Genomic DNA, 23,850 nt, shown 5'->3' on the forward strand with positions numbered 1-23,850 from the left:
GGTGAGGCTCTGGCACTGATTCTTCAGGTTTACAAATATTATATTTTGACCTAAATCAAAATATAATATTATTTTCAAAAGCTTTTTTAGTCTGATGCTTCAATTAATTTTAAACAGACAGTTCAACAGAAGGATACCCAAAAAAATGTAATTTTATCATTTAAATATTGAATTGTTCTCTCTTAGTAAGATCCCATTTTCAATAAAATGGTGATCTTACCTTGACTTGAAGATGAAGTCCATTTGCCTATCCTTCTGGACAAAAATCTCTATTACTTTTTTGTAAAAGTCCTCCTTATCTTCTTGTACTTTCAAAAGTCTATCATAAATCTAAATGATGGATTTATGATTCGAAAATGATAAAAGTAGGGTAGACATGTGGATATTATCCGGCTGAACAAAACGTACATTTATCTAACAGCTACGTTTCCCACAGATCTTATTTTGAGCTATTTTTAAAAATCCTATGGAGAAATCTCATTGCTTTTTTGTGGAGGGAAGCCATGCGGAGCTTACTTCCTGGTTTTAGGACGCGTCTCTCTCCTCCTCTTCACACACCACACTTTTCTCGGCACACATACTTACAGCCAATCAGCTCTGAATTATGTGAGATGACCTATGGTGGGGATGGCAGCTCTCTGCCCCTATGGTCATTATTTTTTGCCACACACATTAAATAGGAAAATACTCTGAGCATGCGCAGTGTGGTTTTTACAGTCACCGTTCACTTAGACAGTGAGAGGGAGGGGCAGGATCGGGTTTTGTCCCGCATACAATACAATACAATACAACTTTATTTATAAAGCACTTTAAACCTCCAGACCAAAGTGCTGTACAGGCAAATAGATAAAACAAAGCATACAAAGAAGTAACACAGCTCAGCTCACACACCATAAAACAAGTACAAGTAAAGCAAAAAACAATTTAAAAGCAAAGAAGCAACACTCTGAAAGATGTTGAAACGCCAAATGTTAAAACGCTAAGGAGAAGAGGTGGGTTTTAAGAACCGATTTAAAAGCAGGCAGTGTGGAGGCCTGTCTGATCTCCAGGGGCAGAGCGTTCCACAGTTTGGGAGCCGCTACAGAGAAGCAACGGTCCCCTCTGAGCTTCAGGAGCAGTTGGTCCGCTGACCTGAGAGGGCGGTTCGGTGTGTAATGCTGTAGCAGCTCAGTAAGGTATGGTGGGGTCATGCCATTTAGGGATTTAAAAGTAAATAAAAGATTTTTAAAAATGGATCCTAAAATAAATTGGCAGCCAGTGGAGAGAAGCTAAAACAGGGGAAATGTGGTCATACTTCCGTGTGCCAGTTAAGAGCCTTGCTGCGGCATTTTGCACCTGCTGTAGTCGTGCGAGGGAGGACCCACTGACCCCCATGTAGAGAGAGTTACAGTAATCCAGCCGGGTGGTAACAAAGGCATGGATTACTGTCTCAAACTGCTGTCTGGAGAGAAACGGTTTTACTTTGGCTCGCTGCCTCAGGTGATAAAAGCTTGTTTTTACCACCGACTTAATCTGACTCTCAAGTTTGAGTTCACGGTCCATTTTAATACCAAGGTTCGTAACGGTAGGCTTGGTGTACTGATGCAAGGAACCCAGGTCTACAGAAGTGGTGTCAGTGGTGCTACCAAAAACCATTACTTCTGTTTTTCCTTCATTGAGTTTAAGGAAGTTGCACGCCATCCAGGCCTTTATGTCATCTAGGCACTTTAGCAGTGGGCTAATTAAGTAACCCTCCTTCTTTTATTGTGAAGCTGACAATTGAGCGGCCCGACCAAGCAAGGAGACAGAGGCAGAACGTCCAAAATACAAGCCGGTGTGGGCATTTATTACAGCATGAACACAATGACACACACAGCCTTAATCCTGCTGTTGTTTCCTTGAGCACAGCACAGCCTGCAGCCACAAGGATCTCACACATACTACCTGCCTCTCTAACAGCAAAACCCCAGAGCCTAAATGCCCAACCCAATCAACCCAACAGGACACAGGTGAGGGGGGAGGAGACAACACAAGGCATCAGGTGTACACAATCAACGACAGACATGGGGAAAGGGAACACTTTTCAACAACAAAAAACTAAACAACCCGTAACGGAGGCCGAGATCTATGAGCCCAGAGATCACCTCCGTGACATTTCCTTACCCCTCTCCCCTGGAAGCACAGTGTCTTGGAAATCTTGGCTTCCCTACAAGGTTTCTGCTTCCCCTTGTGCAGCTTGGTTTCCTCAGGAGGGGGCGTGTAGTCAGAAGGAAGCTTCCCTTTCTTTCTCTTCGGGATCTGATTCTTCCTCTCCATGCGCTCCTGCTGGTTCTGCTCTCTGATGCGCTCTCTCTCCTGACAGAGCTTCTCGGCTATCTTTGCCATCCGCATCTTGCACCTCAGTCTTTTTCGCTTCCTCCCGCGCCCCGCTGCTCCATCACCGGCCACCCGTTTGCTCAGCTCCACTTTATCGAGACACTCGATGTCCTCATTCACTTTCTCCGACATCCTGTCCAGAAAGTCCCGCCCTTGGTACTCCCCGCGTCGGAGGCGCCGGCAAAGGTGGAACTCCCCGCTACCGGCGCCGGAACCCATCACATCCCGGACGAACTCCGGAGTTTTGGCAATGATCAAAGGCTGCGACGACTCCTTTCCTCCAGGTTTCCTTGGCTTGTTATTCTTCTGCGTGTGCGCCGCCATCTTTCCAATCGTTCTCAATGCTTCTGCCTTCCTCTCTTCTTCCCTCTGTAACCGGAGCTGCTCCTCTTTCTGTTCTTGCACCAATCTCCGGTTCTCCACCAGGATCTCTAATGCCTCAGCGGCAGAGTCAGCGCCCGTCGAGCCTCCAGCCAATCTGCTGTCAAGCCTCCGGAGTCTCCGTTCCTCTTCCCGTGTGAACTGCTGCTCACCGGCTGCCTGAAGCTGCAGGAGTGACCTCATCATCTCCCGCAGTTCCTCCATCACTCTCACCTCCTCACTTGGTCAAATCCCACTTCTGACACCACTTGTGAGGCTGCCCGACCAAGCGGCCCGACCAAGCAAGGAGGCAGAGGCAGAACGTCCAAAATACAACCCGGTGTGGGCATTTATTACAGCATGAACACAATGACACACACAGCCTTAATCCTGCTGTTGTTTCCTTGAGCACAGCACAGCCTGCAGCCACAATGATCTCACACATACTACCTGCCTCTCTAACAGCAAAACCCCAGAGCCTAAATGCCCAACCCAATCAACCCAACAGGACACAGGTGAGGGGGGAGGAGACAACACAGGGCATCAGGTGCACACAATCAACGACAGACATGGGGAAAGGGAACACTTTTCAACAACAAAAAACTAAACAACCCGTAACGGAGGCCGAGATCTATGAGCCCAGAGATCACCTCCGTGACAGTTAGAGGGACATAAATCTGGCTATCGTCAGCATAGCAGTGGAATGCGATGCCGTGCTTTCTAAAAATGGACCCAAGAGGGAGCAAATATAGGGAGAATAGCAGGGGGCCTGATACTGAGCCCTGTGGGACCCCATACAGGAGTGGAGCAGAGGATGACTCGGAGTCACCAAGGCTGACAGAGAAAGTTCTGTCCTTCAAATATGACCTGAACCATTCCAGGGCTTTTCCCTCAATGCCCACCCACTTCTCCAAGCGGGAGATCAGGATGTCATGGTCGACTGTATCGAAAGCAGCAGTTAAGTCAATAAGTAGGGGCGCAACGCAGTCCCCAGAGTTAGTAGATAAAAGGATGTCATTAAAGACTCTTAAAAGCGCTGTTTCAGTGCTGTGCATAGTTTTTAAACCGGATTGGAAAACCTCCAGTATGTTGTTCTCTTCCAGAAAAAACATAATTTGACTGTAGACAATTTTCTCCAGGATCTTTGACATAAAAGGCATTTTGTAAATCGGCCTAAAATTAGCCAGAACTGTGGGATCCAGGCTGGGTTTTTTAATACGAGGTTGCACTACTGCATGCTTCAGGTTTTCGGGGACCTTCCCTGAGAGTAGGCTGCTGTTTAAAACTGCCAGCACAGATGGTCCAACAGTGGGGAAAACCTCTTAAAAAAAGTTGAGGTGCGACAGGGTCATTTGGAGAACCAGAGGGCTTTAACTTGGAGACAATCTCCTGTACAAAAGACAGAGCTACATGCTCAAACTGATTAAAGACAGCAGAACACGGTGCAGGAACTGAGGGGTCAATTGCAAGAGCAGAGATTTGACCTCTAGTGGACATTGTAACATATGGGGGCTCGTCCGATCCAAGAACCAGGTGATAGTTGTTTACTTGATTTGTTTGCCTTGATTGTGTAGACAGTTTGTTCCTGGTGTGGGGCATTAAGGAGTAGCTTTGGAATTACCTTTCCTGATAGGCATAAGCAACATCTCCTTCAGGGGAGCTTGTTGGTTTGTTATTTTTGTGCATAAACATGATTCGCCATTTTTTTGTCATGGGTACACGTCCGTGGCTGTCTTGGTGAGTAACAGCTTCGCTGGGGCTTTACCGGGTCATTGGGTAAGTGTTTAAAACACCTGTCGTGGCATACATGAAGACTAGGGTGAGACAAGATAGCTAGTATTGGGTAGGCAGTTAGCTAGGGGAGAGGTATTCCAGAGTGAAACAAAAATATATATATATTTGTAGGTGTCTGTGTACCGGGTTCAAGGGAGTTGGCAGAATCATGGCTACATTGACAGATTTTGTGAAGTGTCCCAGTGTGGAACTACTGGAAAAATGTACTAAAGACCAACTGTTAAAAATTGCAGAACATTTTGAGGTAGACGTTCCAAAGCAGGGTCGTAAAGACACCATAGTGACTATGTTACAGGCCCAGTTTATACTGCAAGAAGTTCTGCCAGCAGTGGCTGTCGATGATGGCTCCGAGGAGGAGTTGACGAAGGCAGCTATAAATCCAGAGCGTCAGAGAAGTGCAGGTTTTTCTTTGTTTGACTTTGGTGAAATTACATTTGAACAGAGAAAGGAAATAATGCTGCTGCAGTACCAACAAGACAGTGAACGTGAGGAACGAGCAAGTGCTCGTGAGGACCGGGCTAGAGCTCATGAACAGGAAACTGAGATGGAGCGTTTAAGGTTAACTACAGTGGTGCGGGAAGCTGCATTGCAACAAGAGCGTTACAAGTTGGACCTCATCCAAGAGGGTAAGCTTTCTTCTGGGGTGTCCCCAGCTACTTTTGATGTAGCTTATAACTTGAGGTTGTTACCGAAATTCGAGGAGAAGACTGTAGATTCTTTTTTTGGACTTTTTGAGCGACTTAGCCAAAGACGACAGTGGTCTGATTCAGAGAAAACATTGCTGTTACAGTGTGTGTTAACTGGTAGGGCTCAAGAAGCATTTTCTGCATTAATTATGGCTGACAGTGAAGATTACTTGAGGGTAAAGACTGTAATGCTAAAAATGTATGAGTTGGTGCCTGAGGCCTACCGTCAGCAGTTCAGGAAGCTAAGGAAGGTTACAAGCTGGCTCTGCTTGTAACATAAGGACAACAGTTCCACACCGGAGTTGCCCAAAACAATCGTTTATTTTATCCAACACAGTGGTTACAACCAACAATAAAACAGAACAGAGGAGCGGTGTCCTGCTGCACCGAGCAGGGCAGCTGAGAGAGAGCGAGAGCCTGTTCTGCAGCCCTCTTATGCGGCTTTCACACCAGCGCTTTTCAGTTTCTAGCTCCGAGCGGGCGCTTTTCTGGTTCAGCTCCCGCTCTGTGCACACCGCCCACTGGCGCCCCAGAGCTGCCCCTGCTGCGTCATGACGTCACCGTTTACATCGCTGATTTGCTCCCCAACGGCAGCTCACAACAACAACTGCGTCGGGTCGATGATTGTGTTGCTTTTAATCACACGAAGCCAGAATAAATTGAATAACGACTTCTCCAACCTTATGCTCCAGAGTGCCGTGGTTCATTGTTTATTAATGTGTTTCTGCAGCATTTACCGACTGTGTGTGTGTGTGTGTGTGTGTGTGTGTGTGTGTGTGTGTGTGTGTGTGTGTGTGTGTGTGTGTGTGTGTGTGTGTGTGTGTGTGTGTGTGTGTGTGTGTGTGTGTGTGTGTGTGTGTGTGTGTGTGTGTGTGTGTGTGTGTGTGTGTGTGTGTGTGTGTGTGTGTGTGTGTGTGTGTGTGTGTGTGTGTGTGTGTGTGTGTGTGTGTGTGTGTGTGTCTAAGTCCGTAACAGGACGTAACGGCTCCGCGGATCGGTCCATTTGGACCAATTGGTCCATGGGGTACTCGTTACGTCACAAGGTTCCCGGAAGAAACAAATGGAAAAAGAAAAATCTCCAACGAGGTGTTCTGGGGCAGCATAGACAGAGTGTTAGAGTTTTACTCGCTACAGGGTGTACTTTGAGGGTTTGTGACTCTTCAGACCGTTTACATGCATAAAAAGCTACATAACACACAAGGGGACGGGTAATAACCAGAAAAGCAGGACATGGGACCTTTAAATTAATAGAATGGATTAGTGAAATAGATTATCATGTGGTTATCATCAACCTTTTTCTATACTTTTGTACTGTCAACATTTAAATTGAGTTTTTTGTGTGTTTCAGCCTAAAGCCTGTGCTCAACACTGCTCCATATTTCTGGTTGTGAACGACATCTTCAGGTGAGAGTGAGTGTCATTTTGAGGCTATGTGTGCTAAGTGTTAAAGGCTTTTAGTATCATGTTCTGGCCTGATAAAGTGTGTATTTCTGAATGTTTGTTGACGTACTGCAGTGGCATTCCCAATAATGGCGTGTGTCCGACAGATCCTTCCTTAAGCAAGCTGAAGGGAATGAGTCCCTCAAGTATCTCATCCAAACCTTTTCCAGCTGTTTCTTCAGGGAACTGGCTCTGCTGCAGCATAAGGTATTCCTCAAGTTTCCTGCAACATATGTGAAAGTCAGACTTAAATATTTATTTGGACAATTTCAATTCTAACAATTAGATTGAAATCCAACATCATGAAGCCAACTGTGGTTACAAGAGCAGACATTGTTTTAATAACTGTAACTGCTGCTACATTTGATGACCAAGGAATTACAACATGTTCCTCTTTATTACTTCATATATGACTGCATCTACTGTAGCAAACTTTCAACTTTACAAAGCTGTCTATTTATTCATATTTACCATCTTAGCTGGGAGTACAAAAACACTACTATGCTATAAACAAGGAACTCCCCATGCAGGCAAAATCACTTAACATTTGATAAATCTTCCACATCATTATCACTTCATCTCCAGCTGGGAGCTCGCTACTCCCACTACACAAACACCACAGTTCACACATCTGTCTCGATGATAATAAATAAAAAAAGCTTTTGGAGCATCAATTTGCGGGTATTAACTTTGCACAGATAAAACGCCTGTGACATGTGGAAACCACTATGAGCTGTAGCACTAATGTGTCACTACGTACGTACATTTCAACTTTTGCATCAACTCTCAGGCACCACAGATTCTCTCACATACACATGAGTCTGTGCAGGGAACCTCCATCCACACATCCTGTGTGCCTGTGGGGAATTATCAGGCTCTGACATGTCAGTCATTACTGTCAATAGGACGGAAAACACATGTGTTACAACGTAGGTGTGATGTATTAGCTAATTAACAGTTCTGTGGATATAGTTGATCTCCTTTTCACCTCTATTAACCAGCAGGTGGCAGTGCTACAGTGTATACGCAGTGGATTTGAAGTTAATGGCTGAAGTCACACTGCACTAAACGCTCCCTATTACACGCTACATTACACATTAGCACCTACTGTATCACTGTTACACAGACTACCATTCAAAATGTAATTTCTCAGGCTTTCAGAGCACTGGTGTATGTGTTCAAGGTAAAAATGATTTACATTTATGAAGCTTAGGAAAATGTGTGCTTTGTGTTCGTTCAGACGAGTGGTTCTTTGAAGGCCTCGTTCCCACAGTCACCTCAGAGTCTGCTGATTCCTCTTTGGACCCGGCCGTCAGGTCAGTGTGTGCACACACACTCATCCACGTATGCGTGTGTGGCTGTGTGTGTCGGTATCTGGATATTTAACTCTTACACAATGCACAAAACCCTGTATTGATAGAAGAAAGTCTGTCAGGTATTATTTAACTGTGGGTCAACAGAGTGTTCCTGCTGCAGAGTGAATGGGCTCTTGTGTGTGAATCAATTACAGTTAGTTAACCACACTGAGTGTTTTATGTTAAATATAAAAGTTATAAGACATAATGTGGAACAGTAGTTATACTCAGTGTTGGTTATCATATTAAATAAATACAGAAGTTTATTGAGTTGCCTGTTTTGTACAAGCTACATTTGACTTCTATAACTAAAATCATACATTTTCTAACACAAACACAATAATGCATCTTATTATTATTCTTTATTAAGATGAATATATTTGATCTAAACAGAAAATGTAACACCAGTGTTTATCTATGGGAATATTTACTGTGAGTGTAGGCGCACAGGGGAGCAGCGCTTATCAGTGTGTGCCCAGGCTGGCCTGTAGGCAGGAATGATTTACATGAATGGAGCCATTTAGGGACACACTGGAGCCCAGCCAGAACTCAGAGTTAATTGTGTGTGTGTGTGTGTGTTTGCACGCACGCGTGCGCGACTAGAAACTTAACCTACACGGTACTATGAAAAGTAGACATTTTGAGTTTTATCATGATTTGTGCTTCCTCTGTAAAAAGTTATAAATGAAGACATGGCAGTGTTAAAGTATTCTGTAAAGTGTGTGTCAGCCATACTGCAGGGCTTTGGTACAACATTGGGTTTGTGGAAGGGGGTTATTTTCCAAAGAACAATGTGGCTTGCGACAAAAAAACACTCTGACCCTTTAAGCACAAAAATAGCTGGAAAACAGGAACATCAAGTAGTTCAGTTCCGCTTGGAAAATACTTGGGCCTGATGTTTGAGAAGTTGTAACTTGTGGTACCCTCTGGACGGCTATAACTTCACTTTCTAAACGTGTCTTGCATTTAGAAGCATTCTGCATTGTAACATAAGAATAGTTAGATCTTCTGGGAAATTAGCTTATTGGCTCTCTTGCTGAGGGTTATATTGGAAGAATGAAGCCACACTTATGTCGGTACACCAATAAGATGCTACTGCCAGCAGCTGCTTAGCTTAGCTCGGCACTAAGCCTGGGAACAGGAGAAGACAGCTAGTTTGGCTCTGTCAAAAGTCAACATAATCTGCCACTAGCACATAACTCACTCATCAGCTCATTTGTTTAATACAAACAAAACCCAAGTGTAAAATAATGCTGAAACAAACCTTTTTCAAATTACAAAAACATTTCTGGTTCCAGCTACCATGTGAATATTTGCTGGTTTAATATGATTGTAAAGAACATATATATTTTTGTGTCCACTTAATAGTAAAACCAAACAAAAGATAACTGGATTCTCTAAGGCTTGTGTCTGCATTTTTACTATTCTTCTGACATTTTATATACCAAACAATGAATAAAGAAAATGACAAATTCATCAATAGTGAAAATAAACTGAATTGTGGTGAGGATTCTTGTCCCCACTTTGAAGTTGCCAGGCAACAGCTAAGAAGTTTTGTATGCATTGGCAATAAATAGTCCCTTACATTACCCACCATTAAACCAAATCCTGTTACTTTTACCCTTGAGTTTTTGTAAAGATTAAACATATGACATATTATAGCTTTATATTTACTGTCCTAATATGAGAGTGGCATCTTTTTATATACAGTAACCCTTAGAAAGGAAGCAAATAAATGTATTTTCCATAATGTTGAACTATTTCTTTCACAATGACTAGATAGCTGGCTTTGAATGTTGTGCATACCTAGATTGTCTTGGTGCTTCTATGTGCTGCAACTTTATATTTTGTATACCTGAATCTGTTCTTGCAGAGATGCCTCAGGAGGCTTGGCGACATCACCTGAACTGGCTCAGCTGCTCCTTACAGAGACTGACCGAGGAGGAAGAGGAGGGAGATGAAGACGGAAGCAGAAGCCCCAGGTTAGAGTGAGCATATGTTCATGTGTGTCTTCCTTGTTTCTTATTTCCATGAGCTTCTGTTGAGGGGATGTTTAGTCAGAGGTCCTTCCGGGTGCAGTGTGTGGCTTCTCAAACCGAGTATGAAAGGCTATGAGCTTGGGAATGAGAGAGCTGTTGAGAAATCCGGTGTTAAAAAACTCAATAAGAGCCGGAAAAGGAATGCAGAAGAAGAACCAAAGGAGGAAAACATGCCACGTTATTATGAAGTATAGAAAAGCAGAGAGTGAGAAAAAGAGGACAGAGGATACTCATAAAAAGCAGAAAGCAGTTGATGTCCAAGACAGAGAGGGCTGACTTGACACCCTTCAGCTGCGGTTTTTAACAGGGCCTATTATTCCCACCGCTGCTCTTTCTGGAGCTCCAAGCTAAACTCCCAAAACATTGTTCTGAGCCAGCGTTGGAGAAGAAACATGTTGTGTTGCTCACAGTGACCATGCAGCTGCCAGGGCTCTGCAGAGGGGAGCTGTGGGGGAAGAGGAGGATGAAGAAGAGAGGCATAACGACGGTATTATGGACATTTGAGAAAGAGACATTCTTATCACTCTTCTACCTTCAAGTTATAGTCTCTTGTTGCAGCTGTTGGAATCTGCTTTGGCTCAACTAAAGGCAAAAGAGAGACCCACGGGACGTATGACTTGAGTCAGAACTTAAAAAGTAAAAAAACAACCCTAAACTAGTCACATTCTCACTTTTGCTATCCAATTTTCTGTGGTTCCACTTCCAGAAAAGAGAGTGAAGTATTATAAAGGAGAAGAAATAATGAGATTCAGTATCTAATTTTGAATCAGATCCGTATAAAGCGTTGTGTCACTTTGATCATCCATTGTCCCCGTCAGTGGGAGAATTAATATTCCTGACAGCCACTCTAGTTGTGGCTCATTAGAAACACTCTTATCATGTAAATGACCGCACTCTGTTATTATGGACCTGGGAGGGTTCAACAGCAAATTATTTCATTAAAACTTTGCTGAACAACTTTACTTGGTTCCATTGGCAATTTGTTAACATGTATTATAATATCCCCCCTTTTTTTCCAAGTTGTTTTTTAATGTTTGGAGAACAATTTGGGTGTACACTGGCGCTTCCTGTGAAAACCACCCAAATCACCTTAGTTTATAGATATTAAAACCACTGCAAGCTAAATGACCCAGGAAGTTCCAGTAGAATGCTTCGTTTATAACCCACCATTACAAACTGAAATAGAAAAAAGATAATACATTTGACCAAATGTTGTATTTAAAGGTCCTCTTGTGTTTTTTCTCCAAAGTGTTGAGCTCTGTCTCGTATGTGGACTTGCTGACTCATTTAATCAAGATTGCTGCCATGCTAGTAGGTCAAATATATTTATTATGCTCAAGGTAATAGCTGATTTTGACTATAAATGATTCAGTTATTTCTTTAATAGTATAATATTCATGCTGCATGCAGAACAGAAAAAGGGAAGGGTCTAGCTGCAGTCTCACAGTCTCTCCATTTTACGAGGATCTTCTGCTTACTCTATACTACTCTTATAGTCATTGCTCAGACAGTCAGACAGTGCTACTTGCAGAAAGTCCTTCAGCTCCCATGATGCCCAGCGTACGGATAAAGGCAGCTCTCTGTGTGTGTGTGTGTGTGTGTGTGTGTGTGTGTGTGTGTGTGTGTGTGTGTGTGTGTGTGTGTGTGTGTGTGTGTGTGTGTGTGTGTGTGTGTGTGTGTGTGTGTGTGTGTGTGTGTGTGTGTGTGTGTGTGTGTGTGTGTGTGTGTGTGTGTGTGTGTGTGTGTGTGTGTGTGTGTGTGTGTGTGTGTGTTCTCTAGGGGGCACCTCAGGGTGTTTGAGGCCTGGTTCCTGCTGATCCAGTGTGCCCACTGGGTGCAGGTGGCCGTCCAGCTGCTGGCCACATCGCAGCCTGAGGACTGCGGCCCCCCCCTGTGGCTGCTCACCTTCTACCACCACCCCACCAACAGAGGGCACCACAGAGCGTCACAGCTGGTAAAGTTTCAAAAACAATATGGATAAAATATATTATTACAAGTTTTTTTTTAAATCTAATTGGTAAACTTGTCCAGACATTCATGGTCCCCAGAGGATATATCCCCTGACTTTTCCCCTAGTATCACTTACATTTCATTGTTTAACTTTAATTTATGACCAAGTACAAACCTGATGTCATTTCCAACGGCCACAGCTCTACTTGTTTCGTGCTAATTATCAACGTTAAAGATGTTCAATGCTAAACATTTGACCTTTAAACATCAACGTTAGCCTTGCCATTGTGAGCGAGTTAGCATGCTGGTCTCGAGCTTAAAACACTACTGTGTCCAGTCTCTTAAATAAGTCATTGTGGTCTTGTTTACCATTTAATTTGGAAACATTTGTATGTATAACTTGAATCCTAAATCGTTGAGGTCACTGAGGGATGAACAATATCAAAAATCTTTTGAGTAAAGTTTAGCATTAATAAATGTCACCTTTTGTCTGAAGTTAGCCTTTGTGTGCACAGTAGAATGGAGTAAAATACGTTATTTGGTAACCGGGAATCAAGTTTAAATTGTGACCCCAAGAATCAAATTGGAATCAAATCATATAATACCAAAACAACGTTCCCTACTACTGATGTGCCGAGCTTTGTCTGATGTGACTAGAGAAGGTAGTAGTGTGGATATATCCAGTCTATCTATAGCACGTGCAATATCATAACTCAACAACATGACACTTTGAAGGGTCTGTTGTCATGCTACTTGTAGTTGAAAGCCATGGAACAAATATAGAGAAAGAAGAATAACACATTAAATGATACATTATTGATGATCTGAGAGGGGGAGAAGGAGACAGTGGCAAAGAGAGTAACAGATGAGGGCGGGGTGAAGAGGGCGATGTAGTATTGATTCCTCAGTGAGTGTCTGGCCGGCTGGCCTGAGTTTCATCTCTCTGTCTCTTGTGTGTCCGCCTCCTCTCGTAACCTGGGAGACTCGCTGTCGTCGCCGCCGTCTCTCCCTTTACGATCGTTCAATCAACAATGAATAACTAATCAATTGATTTTTGTTTTGTAGGAAAGAAACTTAAATCAATTATCTTGATTCCAGCGTGGACTATGGATAAACATGTCAGCTGTGAATAACTGTATCCTGTTCTCTGTGTTTCCAGGTACATGCTAAAGAAGCATGGGACCACCTATGCTCTCTGTTCTTAGCTCATCCTCTTCCTGTTGACCGCGTGCAGTCATTGGTCACTCTGCTGTCCCCAAAACCTCAGCCAACATCACCGTCACCCTTTTTGATCCTCAGTCTCTTAGTCAACTTCTGTGTTTTCTTCCAACAATCGCTGAGTGGGTCAACAGAGATTCTACAAACGGTGAGGAAAGGATTTGTTTTTCGTCCACCAAAAATCTCTTTCAGACATTATCTCATTTTGTTCCACACATCCCATGGTTAGTCATGCACATGCACTCGGTGTACATTTTGTCCCGATACAATGTATTTTTTTATGTGGCACTGGATGTTCATTTTTGACCTTATAAAAGCAGTTGTCATAAAAAAAAATGATACCTCGAGGTCCACTTTATAGCTTTTCTGGAGCTTTTCCCCAGTGTCACACAGTATTCATTTAATCACTTCAAGCCCCTTATCTTTTAAAGTAATACCATTTCAAGTTACCATATCCTGGTAAAGCTGTACTACAACAATCATATATATTTGTAATCTTTGTGTGTGTCCAGGTGGTGAACCGGTCTGGTCTGGTTAATGAAGCCGTGTGTGTTCTCAGCTCACTGGAGCTCAGGCTCAACGAAGATAGCTGCTTATCAAGCGACACCAACAGAGTTCATCTCAGGATCAAGGCACTTCAAAACACACTAACACATATGTGTGCAGCATTGAATCCTGCCAACACACACACACAAACATTAATCACAGAGCCACGCAGCCGCAAGTTCATCCTCGACGCAGGTTTTCTCAGGGCACCTTTGCAGAATGACAAATAGCCAGGCTCTTGTCTAGATGTGCTGCGGTGCGGTGACAAGAGTGCGTCAAAACAACACAGCAGGGACAGATTATTTGGAGAAGCTACAATTATATGCACTCACGCGCACGCACGCGCGCGCGCACACACACACAACTACAAGGACACTTGAGCAGTGACAGATCACACTATAAAGAAGCAGCAGCTCGTACATTGTGTTGAAGTCCTCCCACTCATAAAACTAGCTTACAAAAAAAGATCCTTCACATTATACATGCTGACTGAAAGACATTTGCCACTTATCTTTGTATAAATACTATTTGTTTTCAAATGTTTCTATTGATAAGATATTCAAAGAGTATTGTAAATATGATCAAATATAAATAAATGGATGTCACTTCGTTATCTTTGTTTCCTATTTCTTCATTATTTAAAAGAAAATGGAGAATTACTTTTTCATCGTTTCATTCATTTGAAAGTGTGTGTGTGTGCGCGCGCGCGAGTGGGTTCAAAAGCAACATTTAAAAACTGATATCCCCTTGTTTGAATACAATAGAAGGGTGTTCTTATTGAGGTCGATATTGAAGTCAACACAAAAGTCTTACCTCTTGGAGAAGTTGTAGTGAAGCATCACACCTTAGTACACAGTTTGTACAGTGACCTTTTAATACAGAAATATAACATATTTTCACCTGGTTTGTTAAAAAATGACTTGGATTTCACTCAACCTTTATGTATGACAGTATAAAAGAACTAGCACCAGAAGTAGGTTATACATAATCATGTTTAGGTTATCTGAAAATGTATCTGGCTCTAATAATTCTACTTATTAGCATCAAATCAGTTTAGTAGGCAGGCTGTACTAACTCCAGGTTTTCCTCCTTCAATGAATGCTTTAAAAAAGTAATTTGTGTTTAATATGAACATGTTTTTAGCTTCAACGTATCAAGTCTGATGATTATTTGTTAACATAGCAGTTACAAAACCCTCATTTACACGTATTTTCCAGTGGCCAGATAAACATATGACTCACCTATCTAAACTCTTAAGAACCAGATCATGGCTTCAGACTAAACACACGTGAAGTCACACCTACACACACAGAGATACTTAAACACAGCAGCTCAGGTTCTTTAAACAACGATGGCTATGCAGTGTTTTTATCCATAGAATACCTCTCTTTTCTTCCACTATCTATCATTTTAGACAGGTGGCATGATGTCATTTTACTCTTGTACCACAGCATAATGTAGTAAACCACCCTGCATCCTTATAGGAACAGTTTGTACAGTATAGCTTTTTGTTCAGACAGTTATTTATTTAGACATGGACAGAGCTGCCTCTGAACATTGCCAGTTTGCCTTGGCTGTAAGAGCGCAGCCTTCTGGTGTCCACCCTGCCGAGTGATTCTGCAGCATCTGCCCCCCGACAGAGGAAGAGGAGGTGAGCGCTGGACCCTCACAGTCTGATTGGAGTCAAGCTCCTGTCAGCTCCGTCTGTAGTTGGAACCTGGAAGAAAGAGAAATGTTCAGATTAGAGCATTACAGAACATCTGGGATACTTTGATATCCTGGGGCGGAACAGTTGGTATCTCTCTGCTAAAAATACTGTGTGTGTTCAGTCTTGACAAATAAATCCACATTAGATATTGTTTGGCCTAAAACAACAAAATATTTGAGGGTTTAAGAATCCGTTGTGAATAGATCGACCATTAGAGTTGTTGAAGGATCTCTAATTAATTACAGAACAGTATTTAGAAAATAATCTGCACTTTTACAGTAAATACTAATGAAAACACAATTAGGGCTGCAAAGAACTCATCTAAAAATGTGTTAAATATGTTGATGAATTGTTTAGACTTAGGTTTATATTAGCAAATGTGACCTATTTTCCAGAAACCAAATCCCAATCTTTAAACTGCCCATTTGTTCAAGTCACACCGAACACAAAGGCAAGGCAATTTTATTTATATAGCACTTTTCAGCACGTGGTGATTCAAAGTGCTTTACAGATTAAAAGCAAAAGACATTTAAGAACAAATGCAGCACAAATACATTATTAAAAAGGCATTTAAAAACAGGCATAATAAGCAAAGGTAATGAAATAAAAATAAATAAACAGAATACATGACTAAAAAGGCATACTGTAGTGTGAGTGGGCAGCTCAATTAAAAGCAGCGGCAAATAGGTGCGTTTTTAGTCGGGATTTAAAAATAGGAAGTGTTTCGGCGGACGTGCGCGATTTAGGCAGTTTGTTCCAAATTGTTGGGGCATAATAACTAAAAGCTGCTTTTCCAAAGATATTCTTATAATTAAATCAGCACTTATTCTTATTGATTATCAAATTGTCTGCCGATTAACTAATCACTGAATGGACACATTGTATCAGCAATAGATTCACTACAGTATGGTGAGGGTTAATACCACAAACAATGATTTATCAGCCTGGCTCTACAAAGAAGGTCCAAACGTGTTCGATGTGTTTATGGCATAGTGTCCTAAGATAATTACAGTACATAGTTCCATGAAAGTCTTAATTTAAATGCATGAAATTGATAAATGATCTCTTTATACAGTAAAATACATAACAAAAAACAATCAAATGAGCATTGTGACAACAACGTAGATCATTCAACGACAAAAAAGTATCTTTTGAAACAAAATCCAGAATCCTTCATTTGTCCAATAAAGGTTGAGACTCGTGCTTTTCTTTGCGTCTTGTTGGGTGGTTAGTGGACTGGACTCCTGTTCCTGCTGAACTGAGCCAGTGGTTCTGGAGGACTGTTAATCAGTTCAGTAGGCACAGGAAGCCAAGCCCAAATCTCTCTTTCTCACGAAGCACTGGCGAGCTACGAACACATCGTTTTTCCTTTTTTTTTGGTTTGAAATGAATCAAAAAGCAAAGCTAACTCAGACTGCGTGTCAGACTGCGTGTCAGGCAGCGTTCTGCTTTGCCAAACCCACAAGAAACCGCACGACTGTAGGTTCCTTTAATCCGCTGAGATTGTTGGATTTTACCAGCTGGTGAAAGGCTTGGTTGATACATTTGAAACCTCAGCAAGACCACACTGCCACACTTAAAATTGAAAAAGTTGCCAACCATAATCTAATACAACAACTCTTTCAAATATACCTGAAATTAAGAAACAATCAGTTAAGTGAAGATGCATGAAAAAAAGAAGGCGTGGCCGAATACATTTATATTCAGTGTCTTTACACAATGTTGCTTTGTCCTTTGATGTGCCGAGCACCATTTCCCTCCCATTAGAGAGTAATAAATCACCTTTTAGATATCGGCTCTGATGGCAATTCCTCTCTTTTACAGGTCTTTGATGGTCATTACTCTTTTAACAGGCCATAAATATAGGGTCTAAAAATGGAAGGCTCCACATGGCCCTCATTTCTAATTCACACATCTGTCCTCGCTTAGTCACCATTTTGTCGTTGTGAATATAGAGTGCTATAATACCTCCTCACGCCTCATATACTGATCGCCCAAAAAAGACTTAACAGTCCTAAAATACACTTCTATCTGCCACTGTTTTGATTAGGGAGCAGTTGGTCCAGAACTGTATAGCTTTGCATCGGAATTAGCTGTAATAACAGTGGGCTGCACCCACGGCAGTGAGTAACAGAGGGTCAGTCATTTCAACCTGAAGGTCTCATCCAGACATGATGTATTCTTTGCATGTAGTGCAGCTGGAGTTATTGACAGCTTGGATGAATAATGCACTAAAGCAGAAATATGTTTTTTTTGTTAGGAGAAACTTTTGTTTGTTAGGAGGATGCAAATTGAGGTTGTTGTATAACAGCTCCGCAAAAAAATCTGTTTCTAAGGAAAAGCGAGTCAGACTGAGATGTATTGATCATTGTTTTGGCAGCCTGTGCTATGCTAAATAGAGACTTGCATGATAAACCTACTCATGTTGCTGAGAAAGTTTGTCTTTATTTTGTTATCATGTTAAAAAACGTATCTTGAATAATTTGAGAACCCTCTTTTAGAACACTATTATTTTTAAACTACTGTAAGAGTGTGGTGTGATTTCTGCTTCCTTCTTATCAGTGTGTGCCTTACAGGATCACGGCCTTTTGTTTCTCTGAGACAAATCAATATAGCTTATATCGCACCGTAACTCCACTGTAGAAACCATAGAGGTAGAAACACATAATTGTTCAAATAAAGTGAAACTGTCATCCCTAAATGAAGGAAAGCTCTGAAGCTGCTGCAAGATTGTCCTCCTTTGATGCATCAGTCTGGTCTCCCTCTACACTTTGTGAAAAAGTGTTCTGTGGGAATCCGTTGGGAATCCGTCTGCTTTATGAATCTCTGCATCTTCGCTTCCTCGTGCCGAGATTAGATCAAATCAATACATATCAGCTGGAGGCATGGAGGGCACTTTCACTGCCAGAGTGATGTGAAGTTTAAAACCTAAGGCACTTTGAGTACTTAGAGGATGATATCGAGCACTGATGTGCTGCAAGCCATGTCAAGCTTTTAAACTAGTTACCATGCTTTATCTACATTAAACTGTCAACTTAAAGAAATACTTTAACATTTTGGAATTGCGTAACATCTGAAGAATTTTAGCAGAAAGTCACTGCACTCAGCCAGTAAAGTTCAGCACATTACTCACTGTAAAACGTGTTATTTGTCACACTTTGGTCAACACACATGATACTGTATGACATGTGAATTAAAAAGGCTTTAGAGGTGCTGGTAGGCAGAACTTCTTACTATATGTTTTCCAATCTTTAGGCAACTCTTTATGCCGGCAGTAGGTAGATCAAGCATGTGGAATCACTTTAGTTCACACGAGTGTCTGCTGGATTGTGGAGATCAAGGTGAGTGACGATGATGAGGTGGTGATGATGCTCCATCATTGATGAAATATCTGTCAGCAGCGTTGGGGTCTCCCCAGGCCTCATTAGCACTGGAAGTAGTCTCTCTGCTGAGGTACTTGGCTCTCACCCTCACTAGAACTACAGAGCGTGCAACTGGCATCATCTCCAGGATTATCTAGTATGCTACGTAACTGAGAGGAGACAGAGGCAGGGGTGGGAGTAGAAAGGAAGATGAAAGAAGTCAGAAAGAACAACAGGCAAAGCAGGAGATCGTAGAGCGCCGCTCATTAGTAAAAAAGCGTTTTGAATTTGTGAGGATGCTTGTGTGTTTAATTCTTCTGAGTGAGAGGGTCTCAGTGGAAAGTTTTATAGATGCAAGTAAAGCTGGAAAGAGCTATTTCAATTGAGGTTAACGCAGGATAGGGAAGAGAAGAGTGAGATGAGAGAAAGAAGGGAAAGGTCAGGATGCAGCAAGAAGACGGTAGAGGACAGAGGACAGAAGACTTTGGTGACTGAAATGTATAAACACACACAGCCACCACTGTAAAAACTTAAAAGCACACTTGTGTTCTCTCCTCTGTCACACACATTCATTGCCTTCCATTGTGTGCTTGTCTGGGTCATGCTCTCCTCAGGTGCAGAACTTAGCCACTGTGAACAAAGAGGAAATCAATCACTGTTCACCAATCAGCTAAGCTCTGTGCCTGGCTGGAGAGAGGATACAAAACCTGTCTGGCGGACTGGCATGTACACACACACACACACACACACACACACACACACACACACACACACACACACACACACACACACACACACACACACACACACACACACACACACACACACACACACACACACACACACACACACACACACACACACACACACACACACACACACACACACACACACACACACACACACACACACACACACACACACACACACACACACACACACACTTACAAAAGACCCACGTCAAGATCCTCCGGCCCCCTCATCAGCCTTTTTCTTCCTCCGCACTTCCAAATCTTCATCTCCTCAAACCCAATCACACACTCTTAGATAATCACGTCTTCTGTAGTTTTAAGTTTCTGGGGGATGAATGAGTTTGTGTGTGTGTGTGGGGTTGTGTGTGTGTGCGTAAAAGGGGTTGTCATGGCAGCAGGCTGGGTCAGGGTTGTGTGGTAATCCCTGGCAATGTGATTTTATCATAAATCACAAATCAGCACGCCAGGAACCCTCACAGCCCAGACATGAAAGAACAAGACCGTCTCTCTAAATACTGTGCAATCCAGCGCTAACCGGCAACACTTAAAGGGAACACATGTGAACTTTCTTTATCCTCGCTCCCTTGCATGTGTCATCAGAGCGCAGTCATAAAAGAGCGGACCTGTAGATCCTCGCCCTCTTTCTCTCACACTTTTTCCTTGGTTACCCCTCTCCTCCTCTCCTATTCGCCACGCTCGGGTAACCCGGCGATATGCCCCTCATTAAGCGGATCAAGAGGGATTCCAGAGGCATGTACCGGGGGAAGAAAAGAACGAGGGAGTGAGAGGGGAGGGGAAAAGAAAAAAAAGACACAGGGAGACCACCCTTCTCCTTTAAAGGATTGTGCTCTTTTTGTTTAAAAACACAGAGCAGGGAGTGCGCCTTGACAGACATGTTGTTTTCAGTTTAAACCCTCTCAGCCCGCCTCAGCCTAATCCCACTGCAGTCAGTCAGTCAGTCAGTCAGTCAGTCAGTCAGTCAGTCAGTCAGTCAGTCAGTCAGTCAGTCAGTCAGTCAGTCTGTCTGTCTGTCTGTGTGTGTGCGTCTGTATGTGTGCGTCTGTGTGTGTTAGGGTGTAAAGGGTACAGGGAGGACTGCTCTACTTAGGAAAAGAAGGTGAGGGCACTCAAACGGAGCAGTTAAACATAAATCCATCTCCCCACAGAGCGGTATGAAAAAGCAGCGAGGGGTTGGTTTCATCCATCATTTTAATTGGAAAGAGATCTGGACCTGAGCTCGGTTGACCAACGTGATCAATTGATGTGTACCGAGGCTTGTTTGGTTCAGTCCAATGGGATGCGATTGTAAACGTTAGGATATAAATCTCTGAATGCTTTTCCTCTGCTATTCTTTTGAAGGTGTTTTGGCTGTTTCAGTCCTTCTGTAGTGAGGCTCCACAGGGTGGTGTTGTGAGGGAGTGAAGGGTGATGACAAAAGATGTGCGGGCACACACAGATAGACGCTACATACCGTGTGTGTGTGTGTGTGTGTGTGTGTGTGTGTGTGTGTGTGTGTGTGTGTGTGTGTGTGTGTGTGTGTGTGTCAGAGAGATTTATCAGGACTGAGCCAGATGCCGAGCACTTGTCTAGAAAGCCTTTCACATCCTGCGTAAATGCATAAAACTGTGTGTGTGTGTGTGTGTGTGTGTGTGTGTGTGTGTGTGTGTGTGTGTGTGTGTGTGTGTGTGTGTGTGTGTGTGTGTGTGTGTGTGTGTGTGTGTGTGTGTGTGTTGTTCAGAAGATAAAAGCCTGTCTTGTAGTGGCTTGATCACAGCCTAAAAAAAGGGTTTAGTGCTATAAGTCACTCAGGTTGACATAGACAAGTATTTAACACCTCTTTTTGATGCGTCCTGTGCGGACCAAGGTCACAGACACCATGTTTAGCCAAATACTGAATTGGGGAGGGGAGGGTTTAATGTAAAAAGTGTTGGGTATGTAGCATTGGATTCAAAGTACACTGCTGTAATGCTTAAACACTTTCAATAATATCTGGGTTATTATAGTTCAATTGTCGAGCTTGAGATCTGTTTAATTGCCCGCTCATATTATTCAAAGGTTAGTGTCAGTAATAGCAGCAGTGTTTTGAAAAGATCAGCAGCTTCAAAGAGAGCTGTCTTCACTCCAGGCCTCCCTTCCGCTCGCTCTCTTCCTTCCTTCTCTTTCTGTCTGTCTGTCTGAGCCATAAATGTCTTCCTTCCCTTCATTAAACGTGACAACCGATAAACCCCTCTGCGTTCCTGACTGTCAAAAACCTCAAGGTGATAGTTGTGGTTATGCATACACACTCACACACACAGGAGGAATGTCAGGGTCAACGGTATGAAAAGTCACCCCACATGGAGTAGAGCTCTGAGAAAACGCTTGCTGACCCATTCTCGCTCTTTTTATTTCGCACCTGTCTCGTTTGTTTGAGGAACACATTCCCAAATTCCTTCCTTGACAAACACATCCTGATGGTGCTGCTGTGAAACCACGGAAAAGGCCCCATTCTGAGTCTACAAACACACACATGTGCATATACACACACACACTCAATGGGATCAGAGAGGAATGTGAAGTGGAGGTAGCCAAGTGAGTCGGATGTGGACTGTCCGCTGGGAAACATGGAATCAGGATCTATCCGGCACAAAGCTTCCTGTTACGGTCGCCTCAGACTGAAAGGTCAGATACGAGATAAATATTGTCTTTATTGTGTATTCATTCTTTAAAAAAAATGAAAAATAGCAATAGGACATCTACACTTACACACAACCTACACAAATGTTTTGTTTACATGTCTGATACACATCTCGACTTGATGTAAATAATGACGAAACCAGAATCCCACTTAATTGCAAAAATGTTGAAAGTAATAAAAAGGCATTGAAACAAGGGAAAAAAACTGCATGGTGCGTCGCAGTTTTACTGAAAGACTACCAAGGACATGGACATGACACACTGCAGGGTTTACACAGGGCAAGGAAAAACTGAGAGTGAGACTTCACCTCTTACATCATAGGACCATCTCCTCCACCACTCTGCGTGCTGATTGGTCCATTTCTTCCTGGACCAAAGAGAGGCAGCGACGGGCCAGAGCCTGCTGCTGAGGGTCCTCCTGAACCATCAGCTCCCCGTACAGATACACACCCATGGCCTAGAACACACACACAATCACTTAGTTTATTTTTCTAAGGTTGAAGCTGTATTTTAAATCAGTTTCATTGTATAATACAGGGCATCATGTTCAACCGTTGAGTCTATTTACCTGGTAATGAACCAGAAAGTGTTCCACGTCTCTGTAAGCCTGAGTGTACGCATGTTTGACCACCAGCTCACACCAGCGATGTTGCACCTGGAAACCAAAACAGAGGGAAAATACAAGAACTTTTAATGGACTCGGAAAGGTATTTATTTAGTTAAAATGTTGAAAATTAGATACTGTAGAAATGATTTGGTATAATGCAAAAATGGCAGCACGATGCTGTCAACTTGGACCAACGCAGAAGTCAAGCAAAGACAGAATATTGAGTAAAATAGGCCGTAAAGAAAATAGTAGCTCATTGGGATGCTTTTGGCCAGTGCCCTCACAGTTTATTGTGAACAGGTCTTCCTCAATTGGCTCATCTGACAATCTGAGAGACAGAGCTGAGAACAATGAATTGATTCATCCAGAACCGTAGGATTATCAGACAAGAACAATGTATCAGAAAGGAAACCGTCTCAATCAAAAGTTCTTCTAAAACAATTGTATTTATTTTCTGACACCCTGTATGTGTGTGTGTGTATTATGTGTTTTTACTGTGTGTATTTGTGAGTGAAAGCTAATGCCGTGCCTTTCTCCGAGAGGATCAATAGGAGCTCTGTTTCCGCGGTTACAGGAGAGATCAGAGACTGGCTCGGGCCTTGCCACTGCTATCACCCTTCATCATCTACTATGAGCGTGCACGTGCATGCATTTGCATGTGCATAGATACACAGTGCATGTGTACATGGATACATTCGTGTGGAGGAGATGGGATGATAGAGGAGACGGAAGAGCGATACAAAATCTAGATGAAAAATCTTTTAAAGCACTGTCACTACTTTAAAGCCTGACTGTTTTTTCATTTTTTATAATTGTTTTCACTCTCCACCACAACGATCTCCACTCACTCAGGATAATAAACTAGTCCTTTGGAGAGTACAGTGACCAAGTGTGTGTGATTCTTTTTCAACGCCTCAAGCTTTGGGCATTGCTACATCGCTTGTACTAGATATTCATTTAGTGTTGGCATTAAAGAAAGGAGCCAAATGGATTTACTCATCC

The 23,850-nt window shown here is 42.7% G+C and overlaps 2 protein-coding genes across 10 annotated transcripts in view; one reads left to right on the forward strand and one right to left on the reverse strand.

Moving 5' to 3' along the window:
• fancc (FA complementation group C) overlaps positions 1-14,356 on the forward strand; it is a 51,132-nt gene extending 36,776 nt beyond the window's left edge. For all 4 annotated transcript variants that reach the window (XM_034090352.2, XM_034090353.2, XM_034090354.2 and 1 more), the window contains 7 exons: positions 6,544-6,599; positions 6,743-6,842; positions 7,876-7,951; positions 9,864-9,972; positions 11,809-11,983; positions 13,139-13,345; positions 13,710-14,356. In XM_034090352.2, coding sequence (XP_033946243.1) covers positions 6,544-6,599; positions 6,743-6,842; positions 7,876-7,951; positions 9,864-9,972; positions 11,809-11,983; positions 13,139-13,345; positions 13,710-13,973 — 987 coding nt within the window. In that variant the 3' untranslated portion in view covers positions 13,974-14,356. The remainder of the gene's footprint in view (positions 1-6,543; positions 6,600-6,742; positions 6,843-7,875; positions 7,952-9,863; positions 9,973-11,808; positions 11,984-13,138; positions 13,346-13,709) is intronic.
• A 238-nt stretch (positions 14,357-14,594) lies between these two features.
• aopep (aminopeptidase O (putative)) overlaps positions 14,595-23,850 on the reverse strand; it is a 74,450-nt gene continuing 65,194 nt past the window's right edge. For 5 of the 6 annotated variants that reach the window (XM_034090347.1, XM_034090350.1, XM_034090349.1 and 2 more), the window contains 3 exons: positions 22,810-22,896; positions 22,550-22,698; positions 14,595-15,460 (listed from right to left, as the gene is read on the reverse strand). In XM_034090347.1, the coding sequence (XP_033946238.1) occupies positions 22,558-22,698; positions 22,810-22,896 (228 nt within the window). In that variant the 3' untranslated portion in view covers positions 14,595-15,460; positions 22,550-22,557. The remainder of the gene's footprint in view (positions 15,461-22,549; positions 22,699-22,809; positions 22,897-23,850) is intronic. The other variant, XM_034090348.1, reaches the window with a different exon arrangement.

Source organism: Pseudochaenichthys georgianus, chromosome 9 (genome assembly GCF_902827115.2).
Source record: "Pseudochaenichthys georgianus chromosome 9, fPseGeo1.2, whole genome shotgun sequence".
In the NCBI taxonomy this organism is placed as follows: Eukaryota; Metazoa; Chordata; class Actinopteri; order Perciformes; family Channichthyidae; genus Pseudochaenichthys; species Pseudochaenichthys georgianus.